The 17,163-nt window shown below is 61.8% G+C and overlaps 6 protein-coding genes across 6 annotated transcripts; 3 read left to right on the top strand and 3 right to left on the bottom strand.

Moving 5' to 3' along the window:
* Positions 1–552: 552 nt before the first annotated feature.
* VTJ83DRAFT_216 (uncharacterized protein) lies at positions 553–3,224 on the top strand (the record flags this gene model as incomplete). The annotated part of the gene is made up of 5 exons (XM_071008399.1): positions 553–810; positions 890–1,147; positions 1,212–1,394; positions 1,461–1,623; positions 1,681–3,224. The coding sequence occupies 5 exons, from the start codon at positions 553–555 to the stop codon at positions 3,222–3,224; spliced, it is 2,406 nt and encodes an 801-aa protein (XP_070869569.1).
* A 1,023-nt stretch (positions 3,225–4,247) lies between these two features.
* VTJ83DRAFT_215 (uncharacterized protein) lies at positions 4,248–6,243 on the bottom strand (the record flags this gene model as incomplete). Its single annotated transcript, XM_071008388.1, has 2 exons — positions 4,248–5,983; positions 6,189–6,243. 2 exons carry the CDS (start codon positions 6,241–6,243, stop codon positions 4,248–4,250), a joined length of 1,791 nt encoding a protein of 596 aa, XP_070869568.1.
* Positions 6,244–6,590: 347 nt separating this feature from the next.
* VTJ83DRAFT_214 (uncharacterized protein) lies at positions 6,591–6,971 on the top strand (the record flags this gene model as incomplete). The annotated part of the gene is made up of 2 exons (XM_071008377.1): positions 6,591–6,688; positions 6,800–6,971. 2 exons carry the CDS (start codon positions 6,591–6,593, stop codon positions 6,969–6,971), a joined length of 270 nt encoding a protein of 89 aa, XP_070869567.1.
* A 783-nt stretch (positions 6,972–7,754) lies between these two features.
* Positions 7,755–10,584, bottom strand: VTJ83DRAFT_213 (uncharacterized protein; the record flags this gene model as incomplete). The annotated part of the gene is made up of 2 exons (XM_071008366.1): positions 7,755–10,260; positions 10,352–10,584. The coding sequence occupies 2 exons, from the start codon at positions 10,582–10,584 to the stop codon at positions 7,755–7,757; spliced, it is 2,739 nt and encodes a 912-aa protein (XP_070869566.1).
* A 997-nt stretch (positions 10,585–11,581) lies between these two features.
* On the top strand, positions 11,582–13,034 carry VTJ83DRAFT_212 (uncharacterized protein; the record flags this gene model as incomplete). Its single annotated transcript, XM_071008355.1, has 2 exons — positions 11,582–11,729; positions 11,797–13,034. 2 exons carry the CDS (start codon positions 11,582–11,584, stop codon positions 13,032–13,034), a joined length of 1,386 nt encoding a protein of 461 aa, XP_070869565.1.
* Positions 13,035–15,194: 2,160 nt separating this feature from the next.
* On the bottom strand, positions 15,195–16,475 carry VTJ83DRAFT_211 (uncharacterized protein; the record flags this gene model as incomplete). Its single annotated transcript, XM_071008344.1, has 3 exons — positions 15,195–15,686; positions 15,758–16,229; positions 16,336–16,475. 3 exons carry the CDS (start codon positions 16,473–16,475, stop codon positions 15,195–15,197), a joined length of 1,104 nt encoding a protein of 367 aa, XP_070869564.1.
* Positions 16,476–17,163: the final 688 nt, after the last annotated feature.

The following is a 17,163-nucleotide window of genomic DNA, read 5'->3' as shown; positions in this document are numbered from 1 at the left end:
AGCGTGATCTAGCTCGGATTCCCGTGGTTGAGTTGGGAACTTGGCCCAACGGGTAGCGCTGGAGTTGGAAGTTCAGGTCACTCTCGAGTCCATGTCCGTATTGGGATTTGGAAACTCGCTCTCTCCTCCTCCTTTCCCTCGTCATACCTGCCCACCACGTCCCCTGCCATTTCCACTCCCGGCTTTGGCATCCCCCATAAACTCACAACCCTTCCCTTCCCGTCTGTGGACATCTCTCAACGATGACTTATTCATCGTGTCGCGGGGGTTTCTGTCGCTCTCTCCCGTTACCGAATTCTCCATCTATCTCATTTTTGTCTGAAGGGATCCCGGCTGTCCGTCTTTCGCCAGGACTTTTGCTGGTTTCTGCATGTGACCATCAAAGATGGCCAGAATGAAGAAACGGATCGCTTCGGCGGACCTAAAGACTAACACTTGTCCATATCTACAGCCTTGCCAGGAACCCTCACCATCACCGGCAAAGTCTAGCAAACCTCCAACCGACGGTTCCAGTAAACCACAGTCATCCAAACGAAAAAGAGCAAACACACAATGGCTGGCGGCGGCAAAAAGAAAGGCGGCACCGCCAGCAACCTGGTGACCGCCAAGCTGGAACTTCCTGACGGCTACGTTCCCCCGCCCAAGCAGGACCCGCCAAAGAAGAACAACCGGAAGCGCAACAATGCTGGGAAGAAGGCAGACTCTGGAGTGGCCACCGCCCTTCCTCCGGGAGCTGCTGCTCCGGTCGACCCTCTCCCCAACCAAGACCCGTATGCTCGGCTGCTGCCTTGGCGGTTGCGGGTGGACTATGTGAGTGACGGTCCGGTTAGACGGAGGGCCCGCGGCCCCCTGACAAAGTTCAAGTGCTGACGTTGGTACCCCCTTGAAGCCCAAACCCATCGCCGAAAGCGTCTGCAGCTTCCACTACGACCGTACCTGGCTCTCGCTCGGCAGTCATCCCGAAAAGGAGATGCGCAAGGCGTTCGCCAAGTACGAAACGAGCCAGCTCCGCCAGCCAACGCCCGACATGACATCCGAGGAGGCCCAGGCCCTCCACAAGCTTTACTGGGATGCAGGCAAGGGAAAGCTCCTGAAGGCACGCCTGGCCCTCATGAACAAGCCGGTTTCTCCCAAGATCTTTGGCACTGTACGTTGCACTTTGGTCACCGCCGTCCGCATCCTTTCCCCCACATCCGCTGACATGCTCCCAGTTCACCCTGGCCGAAACGTCCAGCACCCCGATCCTGAATCAAGATGTTGTTCTGTTTGAGAAGCTCCTGGTCCTCCCTGAGCTCAGGAAGATGATTCTTCGCCTGCTTCAACCGAGCATCTGCGACATCACGGCGCTGGTTTCCACCTGCAAGCGCATGGCCCTGGTGCTGAAGGATGACTTTGTGCGTGGTGCCGTTTCATCCCCCGTGGGTTCCCTCAGCGTACCGCGGCTGACAAAGCCTCGTTAGGACATCTGGGACTTCAGGGCAGACGACTTCTCCAAGGATGAGTTCATCAAGAGCCAAGACCATCACGGGGGCGGTGCCCGCAGCAACACGTTGGTCATCGTCCCGAGGTCGGAGAACAACGAAACCCCATACATGACCGATTTTCAGCAGATGGTGAAGCTTTGTAAGTTCCGCTTCGTTTCCCGATTCTCATGTGGCAGCGGTGACTGACCAAAATTAGGCGGTGTCATGTCGACCACGCCCTCGTCCTTCCGGTCCATCGTGCTTGACCAGATTCCTTTCTTCAACGCCACCATGTTTGCGCTCATGGTCAAATCGCTTCCCAGCCTTGAAGAGGTCGTGATCACGCGCTGTCTCCTGCTCGACGTCTGCAGGCTCCCCAACATGCTTCGCACCATCCAAAACAACCCCCGTCCCGGGTCCAGCACTGGCTACATCCACCTCGACTTTTACCCCTACTGCTTTCGTGGCCCCAGCTCGGGTCCGCGGGTGGGCTCTTTTGCCGTCACCTGGCACGAGCCGACCTTTGACACTCCCCGCGCCGTCTTTGCCATGATCCTCCGCGTCTGGGAGCTCGCAAAGACGGTGGGGATGGATCTACTGGGCAATCGTTCGGCGTTTTGGCGGTTCGTGCGCCAGCTTCCGGGCGTGGATGTGCTCTGGGCATTGAAGGCACGCGAAGCTGTCATGACTTACGATCATGAGCTCGAGCAGCACAAGGGTGCTGGCCAAGGCGTCATCCAACGCACCAAGGATCGGTTTGCCCACGACTTGATGGCGGCGATGAACGGTGACAACCACGGGACTCCCCGTATCCCCCCCAACATGGCGCGCTACATGGGAGACGCGAAAACCCGCTTTGCTGGGGCGTACTGGACCCATTGGGATGTGTGCGGAGTGTGCGAAACCAGCCTGCCGAGGTGTCTCTTCCCCATGCGCCTCGACTGCTGCTGGGCTTGCAAAATGGGCAAGTTCATCACGGACATGGAGGACAGCCATCTCCGGCTCTGGCAGCTGGCTGCCATCTCGACGTGGATTCCCAACCTCGGGAACGTCGCTGACCTTTCTGAACTGCTCACGGACGAGGAGCGCCTCGCGAAGGCCGCCAAGATGGCCAGGTACACCGACGCGATCTGGTCCATGGCCCGCAAGGGGCTGTTCAACGAGAAGCTCATGCCGATGCCCCCGCCGTGCTTGGACGAGTGGCGCGACGGCCTGCACCGCTGGAGGATGTTCCGCAATCCCCTGAAAGGACCCGTCGATTATCGCCAGGGCGGCCCGCAGATGAGGCACCCCTGCCTTCGCTCGATGGAGGTGCCCTTGTACGAGGAACTGGAGTTTGGCCCCGAGTCGAAGGAGTCCTTCAACCGGCGTTGGGTTTGGTCGAGCCGGACGGACCGGTTGTTCTGGGATGGCTACTACGGCGTCTATTCCAAGATGCTCCCTCGGGAGCTGACGGCCCGTCTGGACGCGAACTTTCGGGGCCCCATTCCGGCGCAGGTCAAGAAAGACCCGGCCATCTGCAGATCCATCCGGCATGAGGAACGGTTGAAGCAAAACAAGGATGACAAGAACGTCTACAGGTACTGCCACGCCCGGGTTGAGGACTGCGTCTGGTCGCGGACGACACCAGGCTACCTGCCCCTCAACCTGGACAAGCCCGTCCCCGACCCTGTTCTCAACAAGGAGGCGTATAAAAAGGAATGGGAGGACTGGCATTTCCGGAACGAGATGTACAACCAATGCAGGTGGGGCGATTGGTAGGCGTCTGTCGCGAGATGCTCACAGTTGGCTTTTCCTCAGCACTGGAAGTCAGGCGTGCGGCGGCCATCAAGGTCCCATCGACCCTCTTGCTCGGCATCTTTGGCATGAAGGACAGCTTCTCTGCCCCCTTTGGAAGCTGATCATTCACCAGAAGATGCTGGAGGAGATGTCCTTATCATAAGGCGGCTTCTCAACTTTCCTTTGCAGCTTATTTTTCGTCTCGAGTTTCACAATTGGGCTTTCCTCTGGACCATAGACTCTCATGGCTCCACGATCCAGCTATGGGGTATTTCATGGGGTATCAGAATCGGTTTATTCTACGAGATGCGGCGTTTTGGGGCATGGGTGAACACGGCAGAGATGGCATGTTACCGGCAAGCAAGCATGGCATTCAAGGGACAGCACATGGCGTTGGGGGTAGGATTCACTCGCTTCAGAGCAGACACATGGCATCTCGTCTCAACCATCTATCGCAATGATCAAAGCTGCGACGACGCGAGGATGGATACGGGAAGGCATTGGGGACCGCGAAAAGGGGGGCACGGACAAAGTTTGGCCTTGCTAGGGTCGTTCGGGATGGGAATTTCGATACGCAAAGAGGAGAGAGGGAGGGGGAGAACGGGATTGCTCATGGGAATTTGGCGTCAAGCGTGACTGGATGCCTCGATGCCTCGGCGTCTCATGGACATCACGCAGAAACGCATTTCTTCTTTGCTCGTATTTCTTAGCTAGCTAGTTAGATCATCTCGACTCTTGCGAAGTCAAAGGATGCCTCCTCCAACAGGCTCAGAGAATGGAACGGGTATGGGCTATAACATTCAACTTGCACATTTCGGTGATTGACCTTGCGAGATGTCAAGGTGCGATACGCTTCGTGCCGGGTTGAGTTGAGCATCGCGGCCCGCGTAAAAGGCCCAAGGTGTATCGATCCACTCGGCTCAACAGGGAGAATGGCTTGTAACTTGACATAAGTATTTCTACATGCACATATATACACATTGTAATTATGCTTTCTGTCCCCTTTTATTTCACCTCGCGCTCTTCCCCTTCCGAAGCGCCGGCGGTCGGAGAAGGAGAAGAAGAAGGCGGCTGCTGCTGATGGTGATGGGCCGACAGCCCAACCACGTTCCTCAGATTCCCAAAGCTGAGGCAATCGCTGATCTTCTTGGACCCGCTAAACAGCATCACCAGCCTCTCCACGCCGCAACCCCATCCGCCCGTGGGCGGCAACCCGGACGCGAGGGTGCGCACGTAGCTCTCGTCGATGGCGCCGGCGTCCGCGTCCGCCTCGTCGCCGCCGCCACCGCCACCAGCGGCGGCGTGGACGCGCGCGGCGGCCTGGTCGAGGAACTTCCTCCGCTGCTCAAACGGGTCGTTTTCCTCCTCGTACATGTTCGCCAGCTCGCGGGCGCCGACGAACAGCTCGGCGCGGGCCGAGATGGCCTGGCCGGTCTTGGGGCAGACGAAGGATTTGGCGAGCGGGGACATGCAGACGGGGTGGTGGGTGATGAAGAGCGGGGCCGAGGCGGAGAGGGGTTCGATGTAGGCGGCCGCGAGCCGGTCGAGGAGCTGGGAGAGCGCGGTGGCGGGCGGCGCCTCGTCGGTGGTCTCGAGGCGGATGTTGTGCTGGTCGAGGAGGGCGGTGAGGTCGGCGAGGGCGGTGGGGGAGGAGAGATCGGGGAAGGGGAAGCCGAGGGTCGCCTCGAGCGTGGGGATGAACTCGGCGCGTCGGAACGGCGCCTCGAAGAAGGCGAGGTCGACGGGCGGGAGGGAGGTGAGCTTGGTGGCGATGAGGTCCTGGCAGTGGGCGGCGGCGCCGCGGATCAGGGCCTCGGTGAGGGAGAGCAGGTCGTCGAGGTTGGCGTAGGCGTGGTAGAACTCGCAGATGGTGAACTCTGGGTTGTGGGTCTGGTCGATGCCCTCGTTGCGGAAGGCCGGGCCGAGCTCAAAGACGCGCTCGACGCCGCCGACGACCAGGCGCTTCAGCCACAGCTCGGGGGCGATGCGCAGGGCGACGTCCTTGGACACGGCCTTTGTCGACGAGACAAAGGGGCGGGCCGTGGCGCCCCCGGCGTCGCCGGCCAGGATCGGGGTCTGGAACTCGAGAAAGCTCCGCTCGTGCAAAAAGTCGCGCAGGTACCGGATCAGGTAGGAGCGCAGGCGCAGGATGTCGGTGGTCCTGCGGTTCACGAGCATGTCCAGGTGGCGCTGCTGGTTGCGGGACTCGTCGTCGACGAGCTTGGTGGGCAGCGGGAGGATGCTCGGGGTCAGCAGCTCGGGCAGGGCCGTCGCCTGGATGGTGAGCTCTCCGGAGGGCGTGCGGGTTGCCCTGCCCCTCACCGAGATGATGTCGCCGCGGTTCAGGAGGCGGGCCAGCTCCTTGAGGCGGGGCAGCGGGGTGCCGTCCTCGAGCTTCCCGAAGTTGCAGATGCCCTGGACGCGCTCGAACTCGCCCCGCAGGTCGAGGAAGACGAGCTTGGACCCGGCGCGGCGGACCGACTCGACGCGGCCGTGAAGCGTCACCTCCTCCTCGGCGAGGGTGCCCTCCGAGATGTCCGCATACCTTGTGCGGAAGTCGGGGATGCGCATGACGGGGCCATGGTGGCGGAGGCGCGGGTACTTGAGAGCCCCGGCTTGCTCCAGCTCCTGCTGCCGGGCCAGGTGGAAGAAGCGGGCATACGCCGGGTTGGGCGGGCCGGCGGGCTTCCAGAGGTACGGCCGCAGGAACTGGAGGCTCGGGGATGGTCTCATTGCATTGTCTGGCCGGTCGTGTCAGCGTACGAGGAAGCTCGTCAAGGACCACCAAGAGAGGGAGAGGGGGCTGGGGGAGGCCAAGGCACGGTCAGACTCGGGTATGTTGTGATCATGCGCCCAAGGCGTCAGTCGCAACGGTTCTTGATGTCGTGTGGTCATCATGGTGCCATGCGGGAGAAAGAATCAGCCAGACTAGGTAGGTACTCACATGGAGATGGCGTCCTCCCAACCCTGCTTCTTTGGGGATGCCACAAAGCTGGAACATTCACCTCGGGAAAAGATGGAAGAGGAAGAGTGGGCGATGCCGCAGGTTCCGTGACTTTCACGCTCGTGAGGACGAATCGAGGTTGACTGGAAACTTTTGTGAGCGGGGCCCCACCCGAGTGGGGGGACCCACTTGAGCGGGCGGCGGCCAATCACCTTTTCGAATTGTCTCGCAGCATCGGATTGCCGAGAATCTCCCGTCTGGGCAATGACGGGCAAAACCTGCCAAACTTGGACCTCCCAACACCCAAAGCTTCGCCGTCCAACTCCAAGAGAAACATCCACATCGGCCCAAGAAATCCAGCCCACCCCCTCAACCGCCCTCCCCCTTCCACCCCGCCATCCAACATGTCTCTCTTCGGTTTTGGCCGCCCGCAGCCCACGTCGGCCGAGAAGATCGCTGCCGTCGAGAACGAGCTCCGCGTCGTCGCCGAGATGCACTCGAGGTGCGTGTAGAGCATAGAGCAGAACCCCCCCAAAGAACCACGCAAAAGAAAACCAAACTCCAAAGCTGACACCTTTTTTTTTTTTTTTTCCTTTTTCTTTTCTCTCAACAGGATGATCAAGCTCTGCACCCTCAAGTGCGTCGACAAGACGTACCGCGAAGGCGAGCTGTCCAAGGGCGAGTCGGTCTGCCTGGACCGGTGCGCGGCCAAGTTCTTCGAGGCGCACCAGACCATCTCGGAGCAGCTGCAGCGCGAGGGCGCCGCCCGCGGGTTCGGGGCGTAGAGGCAAGAAAAAAGGACAGGCGGACGAGCAGGAGGGACGTCCTAGGAGATCTCTCTCTCTTTGCTGCCCCGCCCGGGTGTGCCGACCTCTCCATCTTTCACGAAAAAGAAACAAGAGATAGGGGACGTTAGGGTGACGGACGAGTCGGGGCGGGAGAGCGGGACGGACCGGAGCCTAGCACATCGATCGTCCTTGTTATTTTTTTTTTTCCCTCCTTTGACGATGAACAAGGCGACGGCGGGCCTGGGGTGTCGATACGGAAAGAGTTCGAAAGACCAAAAAAACGTGTATTGATATTGATATTTGGAGAGCGGGTTGGGTCAAGGTGGCTGGCTTAGACGGGAGGTTGAGCTGGCGGACACTGTTTCTCTCGGGATATGGGTCAAGTATTGTACCAGGGCGTCAGGGACCGGTCGGGTTGGGCAGCAGGTCTATAGATCCTGGAACCGATATGCGTGGTTCATGTATTATTATATATCCAACGGAAGCACGGGTAAGCGGTACGATCCGGCGAGATCTGGCCTGGTTTGGAAATCACGAAACAAAAAAAAAAAAAAAAAAAAACCCTTCTCCATCGCTTTCAAACGCCCCAATGCCGCTCCCTCAGCCCCGCCAGATGTTGATCATGTCTATGAAACCCCATGTAGGCACCGAGCGCCCAACACCATGCTGCCCCCGGACCATGCCGTCAAGAACGCCGCCATCCCTCCACAAACCAGCCAAGCAAGCCCCCCCAAACGCCGCTCTTCTCGTCATCACCCTACCGGCTCGCCCGCGGTGGGATTACCCTTCCCTCGTGATGTTCGGCCCCGTCCCGATGCCCGTCAGCGTCCTCACGAACCAATGCAGCCAGCTCTCTGTCTCGAGCACCCGCTTCAGCTCGTCCGCTCTCCTCTCCACGTCCTTGACCTGCACCTCGAACATGCGCACGCCGTCCTCCACCTCGGCCACGCGCGACACGAGCGCCCCGATCTCGTACTCGAGCTTGGCCGCCAGCACCTCGACGTCCTTCACCGCATCGGCCAGGCGCGCCCGCTCTTCCACGACGGCCTCGCGGGCTCCGTGCTGCGCCCTGTCGCAGGCTTCCTCGGCCGCCGAGTGCAGGGCCTGCGCCTCGGCGCGCTGCGCGTCGAGAAGCTGCGAGAGGGACGAGATGGCGGATACCTGGCTGCACACCCACGGACCCAGCGAGGATTGAAGCCCTTGTAGGCGGCAGAAGAGCCGGCGAGAGATCTCGGTTCGTGCAGCCGCAGCTGCTGCTGTTGCTTCTGCCGACAACGCCGCCGCCGCCGCCGCGGCGTTGTCGGCGTCGGCATCGTCGTCGTCGTCGTCGGCGGCGGCGGCGGCGGCGACGACGGCGGCATCGGCCAGGCTCACCAGCTCCGTCCAGCCCAGCACGGCGTCCTCGGCCGCGCTAAAGGACAACCTGCGCGGGAAGCGGGCCTCGTTCGGCCGGCGTTCGAGCGACGCCAGGCAGTCGAGGCTGCGGCGGCGCTGCAGGGCCAGCAGGGCCCGATCCTCGGGGCCGCGCTCGCCGAAGAGGGCCAGGTCATGCGGTTCGCCGGCATCGGCCGCGTCCGAGCTGGTGGCGGACGGGTTCGCGCCCCGAGCCCCCGCCTTCGTTCTGCCGACGAGGGCGTGGTCCGTCCGCTCGCTCTCCTGGATCGACGGCAAGGACGGCGCGCCGGTGCCGGCGCTGCCGCCCTCCGGGGTAGCGGATGAGAGGTCATCGTCCGGCCTCGGCTTCCACGGAAACGCCTTGCTGGCGGTGGCGGGGCTGGTCAGGGCCGCCGACGACTGGGCCAGCATCGCGATGGGGCTCGTGTAACCGCTCCCGGCCATCTCCGAGGTCTCATCCTTGGACGGACGGTAGGCGTGGCCGCGCAAGCCGCCGCCGACGGCGTCCCTGATGCGGCCCAGGCCGGAGCGCGCATCGCTGACCTTGCCGGCCACGCTCTTGAACACGGTCTTCCGGAGGGCGTCCCGGTCGGCAGGGGTCTCGGCGGCCGGGGACGGCGAGTGGACCGTCGGCGGTTGCACCGAGGTCGGCGGCGCGTCCTCTCGTTTCCGCTCGAGCTCCTCCTCGAGCGGCACCGACTGCGCCCTCCAGGAGCTGGCCGCGCCTGCCGGTGAGCCCACCTCGTCTCTGAGCTCCCTCCCAAACGCCGACAGCGGGGGATCTGGCTGTTCGGGCTGCTGGGCCGTCCTTCGCGGCTTCCCGTGCCACAACCATTTGGGCTGCTCGCCGTACGCAAGGCTCACAAACCTGCCCAGGTCCGACGTCTCAATGTCGCCAATGTTGGCCTTGTCACGGCCGCCCACCATGCCGATGACGATCTCTCCGCGCTTCCCGCCGATTTCGGCCACGGTGGACTTGACGGCCTTTTGCACGCCCCAGCCGCCGTCTCCCGCAGCGGCCTTGGCGGTGACGCGGCGCAGCCTGAGGAGGGTTTCCCGGTCGAGCCGCCGGGTCCTGGGCATCCTCATGGACTTTTGAAAGGTCCCGATGCCCTTCTTGGTGCTCTCGGTGTCGAAGGCATCCTTGGAGACGGGAGCTCCGTAGGAGCTCAGGCGATTCCTCGCGCCCAACAGGGTTCCCAGCAGGGCGGCGACCGTGGTGGGACCCAAAATCCCGTCCGAGGGCTCGGTGAAGAACTCGGAGCCGATCTTGGCCCACCAGTCGTTGACGGCCCTTTCGGTCACGTCGCAGAGGAGACCGTCAATGAACTCCTCGTCGAGCATGCCGAAGAGGAAGAGGGCCACCTGGCACAGCCTGACGAGCTCGAGGACCGCCTCCTTGAAGTCTCTCCTGTCGCTCGTCTTGTACATTTGCATAAACTTGGCCTGGGTGGCGGGGGTGGGATCCGTCAGCGTCAGGCCGGACCGCCCGGAGCAGCCGAGCCGCTTCAGGTTCTCGTTCACCATGAAGTCGCGGCGGTGCTTGCGGATGTCGCCCTCGGGCACGGGGATGACGGTCAAGGCGGAGGGGAAGCTGCTAAGGTTGGTGACCATGAGCTCGCCGAGCTCCGTCTCCTTGGGTCGTGCATGGTACTTTTGCATGGCGCCGAAGTAGTAGCGAACCCGGGGCGACCATGACTCGGCGTCGGCGGGTATCTCGAGGACGCCTACGACGATGGTGTGCTTGGGGTCGCCGGTGTAGGTGGCGATGACAACGGTGGGCGACTCCCGCGAGCACGCCCATTGCTCGACGAGGTAGAGCTCGTAGCCGGGGAGGACGCGGCGGCGCTCGGCGACCAGGACGGACCCGGAGGGATCCTCCCCAAGGAACCTGCCGGAGAGAGACGAGCCAAGTCAGCCAGGGCACAGCTGGGGCTATCCGAGGGGGGCGCCAGCGCCTCGGGCGGGCAGCAAGGACGGACCTGAAGGCGACGGGGTCCGGGAGGACCACGCGACGGCGGTTGGCGGGGATGGGGACGGCGGTCGTCGGCGGCGCGCTCGCCATGGCGGTGCTGCCGGCAGCTCGTGGCTCCGAGGAGGCGGCGGCGTCTTTGGCAAGTCTCTGGTGGTGCGAAGCCAGCCGGGCAAGGGTGAGCTCCTCCTCCCGATGCACCCTGCCGTCGACGGCCGTCGGGAAGGGGAGCTTGAAGGACATGGCCGTGCTCGGGACGAGGTGGCTACATCCCAGGACATCCATGCTGGATTCAGGGAACCGCAGGCGAGCGAGCCAAACAGCCTGGACCCATCGTGGGGCCGCTGGGGCCGGCGGTGAGGATTCAAGGGGGCCCAGCGAGAGGGGGCTCTATGTACGGACCGGATTCTCGATGCGGAATTCGAATTGCGGTGGGGATTCTTGGTGAAGCGGCGGGATATGGAAGAGGAGGAGGAAGAGGAGGAGGAGGAGGCTCAAGAGGCTGTAGCGATACAAATGCCATGTGACAGAAACGGGCAGCGACCTAGTACGAAAAGATGAAGGATCACAAAAACGTAAATGCGACGTAACGAGTTAGTTACCCAAGTTACCCAACTACTGTGTAACTACCTAACGTTACCCCGGGACGGAAGCAGCATGGAAACGGGCTCAGCCGTTTCTGGGCAGGAACCTGAAGCCCCACTGTGTCAGCGGACGGACAGCCTTCCCAGCGGGGAAACCCAGAGCATTTGGAGGGCGATACGTCACCTGAACTCCACTGCAGGTGGCCCGGCAGCGTGTACTAGACGCAGTACACAGTACTGCGTGCCGTTACCCACCCAATCGATGGTTGAAGGGGCGGGGCCCGGAACCCGCAAGCAGACGGCATCCCGTCATCACGCAGCCGTCAGGTCGGGGAGGTGGTTTCGTTTTTCTTTCTCACTTTCATCTCTCCCGTCTTCTCCCAAGGCATGCAGCAAGCAAGCAGCCCACAACAACCTTCTCCGTGATACCCTGGGCCAGCACCTCCGCCTCCCTTGCAACCTACCTACCTTGGCCAACCCGACCGACTCGTCCATCCCCCGAGAACCACGCTCTCCGCATCGCCATTTCGCGCTCCGGATCGCACCGACGCAGGATGCTCTAGCCGCCCAGCAGAGAATGCTCAACGCCCCTGGATGCTCCCACCGCCGCCTCGAACTCCATCTAGATTACCAGGTCCCATCCCCCCGTTGACGCCATGGCCAGCGCAGAAGCGAAGCAAAAGCTCGACGCTCTGCTGGACGAGCTGGCCAAGGCGCACAAGCTGCCTCGGCTCTCCAAGGCGGCCCAAGATGTCGACCGCATCATTGAGCTGCTGACCGAGGCCCGCGAGAACATCGCCGGCGGTGAGTTGCCCGCCCACGCATCCGACGGGACCTTGCGGCTGACCGACTGACGACGACGCCGCGCCAGCCATGGACCCGCACACCACGAGCCTCACCATGACCAAGCTCCAAAACCCCGTCAAGACGGCCTTTGACAAGGCCATGGACGGCCTCAAGGCTGCCTCGTCGTCCCACAAGAAAATCGGAAGGGCCCTTGATAAGAACTTCCCCGTCAAGGAGCTGCCCCCCGACGACGACGAGGTCGCAAAGAGGGTGCCGCTCATCAACCGCGCCATCGCCATGCACCTTCTGCGCGAGGGCCAGTTCTCGGTCGCGTCCACCTTCATCGACGAGGTCCAGACAAAGCATCCGCGCCGCGCCTCGTCGCGGTCCGTCGACCGGATGGACGAAGACGACGACGACGACAACGACGCCCACCGCTCGCCGCTCGCCAACGGCGCCCACGACGGCGAGAATGGCGACTACGGCTACGAGGATGATTACGACGACTACGACCAAGACATGGACCAAGACGAAGACGAGTACGATCTCTCGTCGCTCCACTCGCAAGAGCTGCAGGACAGGTTCGCCGAGATGTACCGCATCCTCCAGCAGCTCAAGGCGCACAACCTCCTCCCCGCCATCGACTGGGCTCGCGCCAACTCGGCCGAGCTTGAAGCCCGCGGCAGCAACCTCGAGTTTGAGCTCTCCAAGCTCCAGTACGTGTGGCTCTTCCTGGGCCCGGCCGTCAACGGCCTCCCGGACGACGAGCACAACGGCCTTTCCGGCGCCCTGGCCTACGCCCGCCGCCACTTCGACCGCTTCCAGGACCGCCACCTGCGCGAGATCCAGCAGCTCGCCAGCGCCATGCTCTTCGCCCCGAACCTGGCCGGCTCGCCGTACCACGCCACCTTCACCCTCACCAACGCCTTCACCGACGTCGCCGCCTCGTTCACCCGCGAGTTCTGCTCGCTGCTGGGCCTGTCGGCCGAGTCGCCGCTGTACCTGGCCGTCACGGCCGGCGCCCTGGCCCTTCCGCGCCAGATCAAGTACATGCAGGCGACCCGCGCCAAGGGCACCGAGTGGACCACGAAACAAGAGCTGCCGTTCGAGACCCCGCTCCCCGAGAGCATGCTCTTCCACAGCATCTTTGTGTGCCCCGTGTCCAAGGAGCAAACCACCGAGGACAACCCGCCCATGGTCATCCCCTGCGGCCACATGCTCGCTCGCGAGACCCTGCAGAAGCTGTGCAAGGGCAATCGGTTCAAGTGCCCTTACTGTCCTAGCGAAGGGCAGATGAAGGATGCTCGCCGGGTGATTTTGTAGGGCTCTAGCTTTGCGGGCAACAAAGCCAGCAGCAGCAGCAGCAGCAGCAGCAGCAAAACCAGCAGCAGTGCCGCTAGCCCGGGCACCGGCAAGGGCTGGATCAAATCGGGGTGGAGCCGTTCTGCGGGACTCCGACGCGGGGAGCTGCATCTTCGCGGTGGCGCGGGCGCTACCTGGGGGAGGGGAGGGGGAGGGGGCGGGGGAGGGGCTCTGCCATGGTTTTGCGCCTCCGGGGCGGCTGGCGAGACAGCCCTGTCGATGTCGAGCATGACGATGGCCGCGGCCGGGACGACGAGGTCCCTGACGACCAGGCGACGCTGACGTCGACGCCCGAGGAGCCTGCCCTGACCAGCCCGGCGGCGGACGGGATATCACCGGGCTTCGCGCCACCCTCTGCTCGGCCCACGGATAGCATCTTTGAGCCCGACGGGGCAGGCGGCACCACGTTGCCTGCCGCAGCCGACGGAGCGACCCGTGCCCCGCCAGCGACCGTGTCCGCGGACGCCGCCCAGAACGCCGCCTCCTCCTCGCGCCTCCCCGACCCGGCGCTCATCACGGCCGCGCTACGCGAGTCGTACGACGAGCTGGGCTCGTGGGGTGCTTTCTTCGCCTACCAGGAGACAGCAGCAGCCCGGGCGGGCGGCGGCGGCAGAGGGTCCGGCGGAGGAGGGGGGCCAGCGGGGAGAGAACATTTATGTGATGGAGAATGAGGGCGACGGAGAGGGAGAGGCGGTAACGCGACGCTGCGGCAAGAGGTGGATTTCGTCAACGGTTTCCTCGCCTTGTCTTGGTCTTCCAAGAGAAGAGCATTTCGGAACCGTCGGCGGGGTGAAAGCAGCCATTCGTTCAGCGACCTGCCTACCTAGGTAGTCGACCCCGCAGTCTTTGTGCCTTTTTTTGTTTTTGTTTTGGAGGATTCCATTGGAGTTGGACGCGTGCAATTGGGACGTTGGATTCTTCCATGGTCAGGACATCACCGAGCATGGTACAGGCGGAATGGGGGGAGACAGCACGGTCAGCAGAAATTCGAAATGGCAGGTTTCATTCCGTTCCGTTCTATGCATCATGACTGAACCAGAGATGTCTTGTAGGAAGCCTCAACTCAGACCACGAGGACGCGAGGCCTTTTCTGTAGGGGCGGGTGCCCTGCGAGAGGCGAAGCGCCATCGTCGACGACCTCGTTCTGGCAACTAGTGAACCGTCTCCCCGTGTGCTCTGATACCATTTATTCATTGGCTTCCTGATGGCGCCCTCTCCCCCGCAACCTCCTCCTGCTTTTCCCACATACGACTTTCATAATCATGCCAGGGGAAAGAAGCTGGGCTCTGGAAGCTGCTAGGTCATATGAGCAAGGTTAGAAATCATCAAGGACCAACAAGAAGCCCCCGGCGGCTGCTGTGTCCTGTTCCCAAGAGAGAGGAAAAAAAAAAAAAAAAAACAATAATGACCATCGTCAACCCCCATATCTTCCTCCGCAACCAATGACCCGTCCATACCAACCACGAACCCAGGAGGGAAATAGCAAATAGCAAGGAAATAACAAGACAACCCATATGACTGAAAAAAAAAAAAAAAAAAATTTGGCGTGGAAGTTCCAATGTAGGACCGCCGTATGCAAATTGACTTTGAACGCATCCAAAGAGGTTGGCTGCTCCCTCCTGCGCAATAAGTTAAGGTAGGTAGATAGGTAGGTAGACAATATAAACCACACGGAGAATTAAAAAAAAAAAAAAAAAAAAGAAAAGAGCAGGTTCAAACAAGACCAACAAAAAAGGGGGATATCACAAAAGCAACACACACATACACACATACACACACTCTCTCTCACTCCCTGACCCTTCCACCGCCCATCGCCAACAACCCCCCCCCCATCCATCATTCCCGAAACCCACCCTCTTTCCTTCCCTCCCTCCATCCCTCTCCTTCTCACCTCCATCGCCAGGGTACCCGCATGCTTGTTATTCGCCGCTACGCCGCCGCCACGCCGCCGCCGCCAATCGTGTCGTAAAGTATCGTTATCGAAATCCTTTGGTATATGGTGTCCAATCCCTCCCATGCCGCCCAAGCAATCCTCCCGCAAAACCAAAACAAAACAAAAACGCAAACTCAACAGCCCACCCACCAGACCTGTTTTTTTTTCCCCTCCCTCCCCTTTCCTTTTTAGTCGATGGTCATACGGCTTGGCAACGGCGGCTTGTGCTCGTTCAGCTGGTACGAGTTGGCGTCCTCCTTTTCGGGATCCGGGCCGGCGGGCTTGACCAGGTGCGCCTTGAGGCCCTTGTCGAAGTTGCTCATGCAGATGAAGGCGTTGATGATGGTCAGGATGATGAGGATGATGGTGAGCACGGCGAAGGCCGTCAGCGACCGGCGCACGGCCAGGTAGTCCTGGCTGTGGCCGGGCTGGTAGATGCGGACGAGCTTGAAGAAGAAGTAGGCCAGGCCGCCAAAGTACAAGAGGATGACGACGATGACGCCGATGCGGTTCTCGCGCTGGGTGAAGAAGGCGGCGCACAGGAGGATGCCGATGGTGATGGGGATGGCGGCGACGTGGAGGCCGAGCTCAAAGTCCTTGAGGCCGTTGACGATGACGAGGAACTGGACGGTGAAGCCGAGGAAGAAGAAGAAGTCGAACTTGAGGAGGGCGATGTAGATCTGGGAAGGGAGGAAGGGGGGGGTTAGCCGATACGTTGGAACAGGGTAGCAAGCCGGGAGAACAAGCCCACCTGGTAATGCAGGAAGCGCTTCTTCATGCGAAGGTCGGCGCCGATCTGCTTCAGGATGTCCCATGCGAACTCGCGGTAGAGCTGCCAGGCGAGGGCGGTCATGGCCACCGTGGTGGCGCCGACGACGGCGGGGACGGCGATGAGGAAGGGACGGATGAGGGCCCAGACGTCGCGGTCGACCCGGTTCGGCTTGAGGGCGCCGGCGGCCACCAGGGTGTCGATGGACTCGTCGATCTGGTCGATCTGGAGGATGGTGTAGACAAAGAGGGCCAGGTTGGCGAGGCAGAGGCCGATGATCTGAATGGTGTTTTTGAGGCGCAGGGCGTCCCAGGCCAGGACCAGGATGTAGAGGAATCCAAAGATGAAGAGCGTCAGGAAGGTCGGGATGGTGCGGTATTGCGAGCGGAGGTGGTCCGTGAGCGACTCGTCGTCTTGGTACTCGAGGCTGAACTGGAACCTCCCGAACACGTATCTGCCACACCGGGTTGCGCCGAGGTCAGCACACACAACACATACGCAGGCAACCCCCGACGAGGCGAGCGCGAGGGAGGCGACGAGGCGGCCGGTGGATGACGTACGATTCCATGGCGACGCAGACCAAGGCCTGCAGGCCGACGACGCCAAAGAAGAGCTTCGCCCACTTGTTGGCGAGGAAGTCGGACGAGAAGAGCTTCGGCTTGGGGCTCCTGGCGGAGCCGATGGGCGCGCCTGGACCCATCATGATGGCGGTGGTGTCCCGGTAATGCGGGCTCGTGTAGGTCCCGTCGAAACTCGAGATGGGTTGGGAGCCGGCCAGATAGGACCGGCGAAGTTCGCGTTGCGAAGCCACGGCGAACGGTGGGTGATGGGAAAGCGTCGTCGCTGGTGTCAACAGATGGGGGGCCGAGGCCCTAGGAGTGGTGGTGGTGGTGGTGGTGGTGGTTGGTCGTCGGTGGAAAAGGCGCGTCCAGCCGCCTAGCCGTGGTCGAATGTGGAGAGAGAGGGGTGGGAAATGGCGCCGGGCAGCGAAATTACACTATCGGTTCGGAAAGTCGAGCGGCGGCCGAGCGCCTTTCTCGAGAGAAACGGTCGATGTCGACAGGGGAGGAAAAAAAAAAAAGTGAAGGTTGGATGATGCAGGAAGGCGATTCAACGATTGTCAAATTGAGAGACGAGCGAATGTTGGAATCTCAAGGGGGTAGGTAGGTGAGGTGAGAAAGAGGGTTTGCACAATGATTTGGATTTCTCTCGGCGGGAGCAGGCTGAAACACGTCGAGGAGCTGGGGGGGGGGGGGGGGGGGGTTGGGTTGTTGAGAGAGCCTCGCACTGCCCTGTCGGAGAGTTGCCCACGGGTCAGCCCGTTTGCTGCGAGCCCCGGGCGCTGTGGTCGACTGCGACTGGGCCGACGACGGGACGACGGGGGTTGG

This window comes from Remersonia thermophila, chromosome 1 (assembly GCF_042764415.1).
Source record: "Remersonia thermophila strain ATCC 22073 chromosome 1, whole genome shotgun sequence".
Taxonomy (NCBI): Eukaryota; Fungi; Ascomycota; class Sordariomycetes; order Sordariales; family Chaetomiaceae; genus Remersonia; species Remersonia thermophila.
This window is presented reverse-complemented; position numbering and strand designations above follow the sequence as displayed.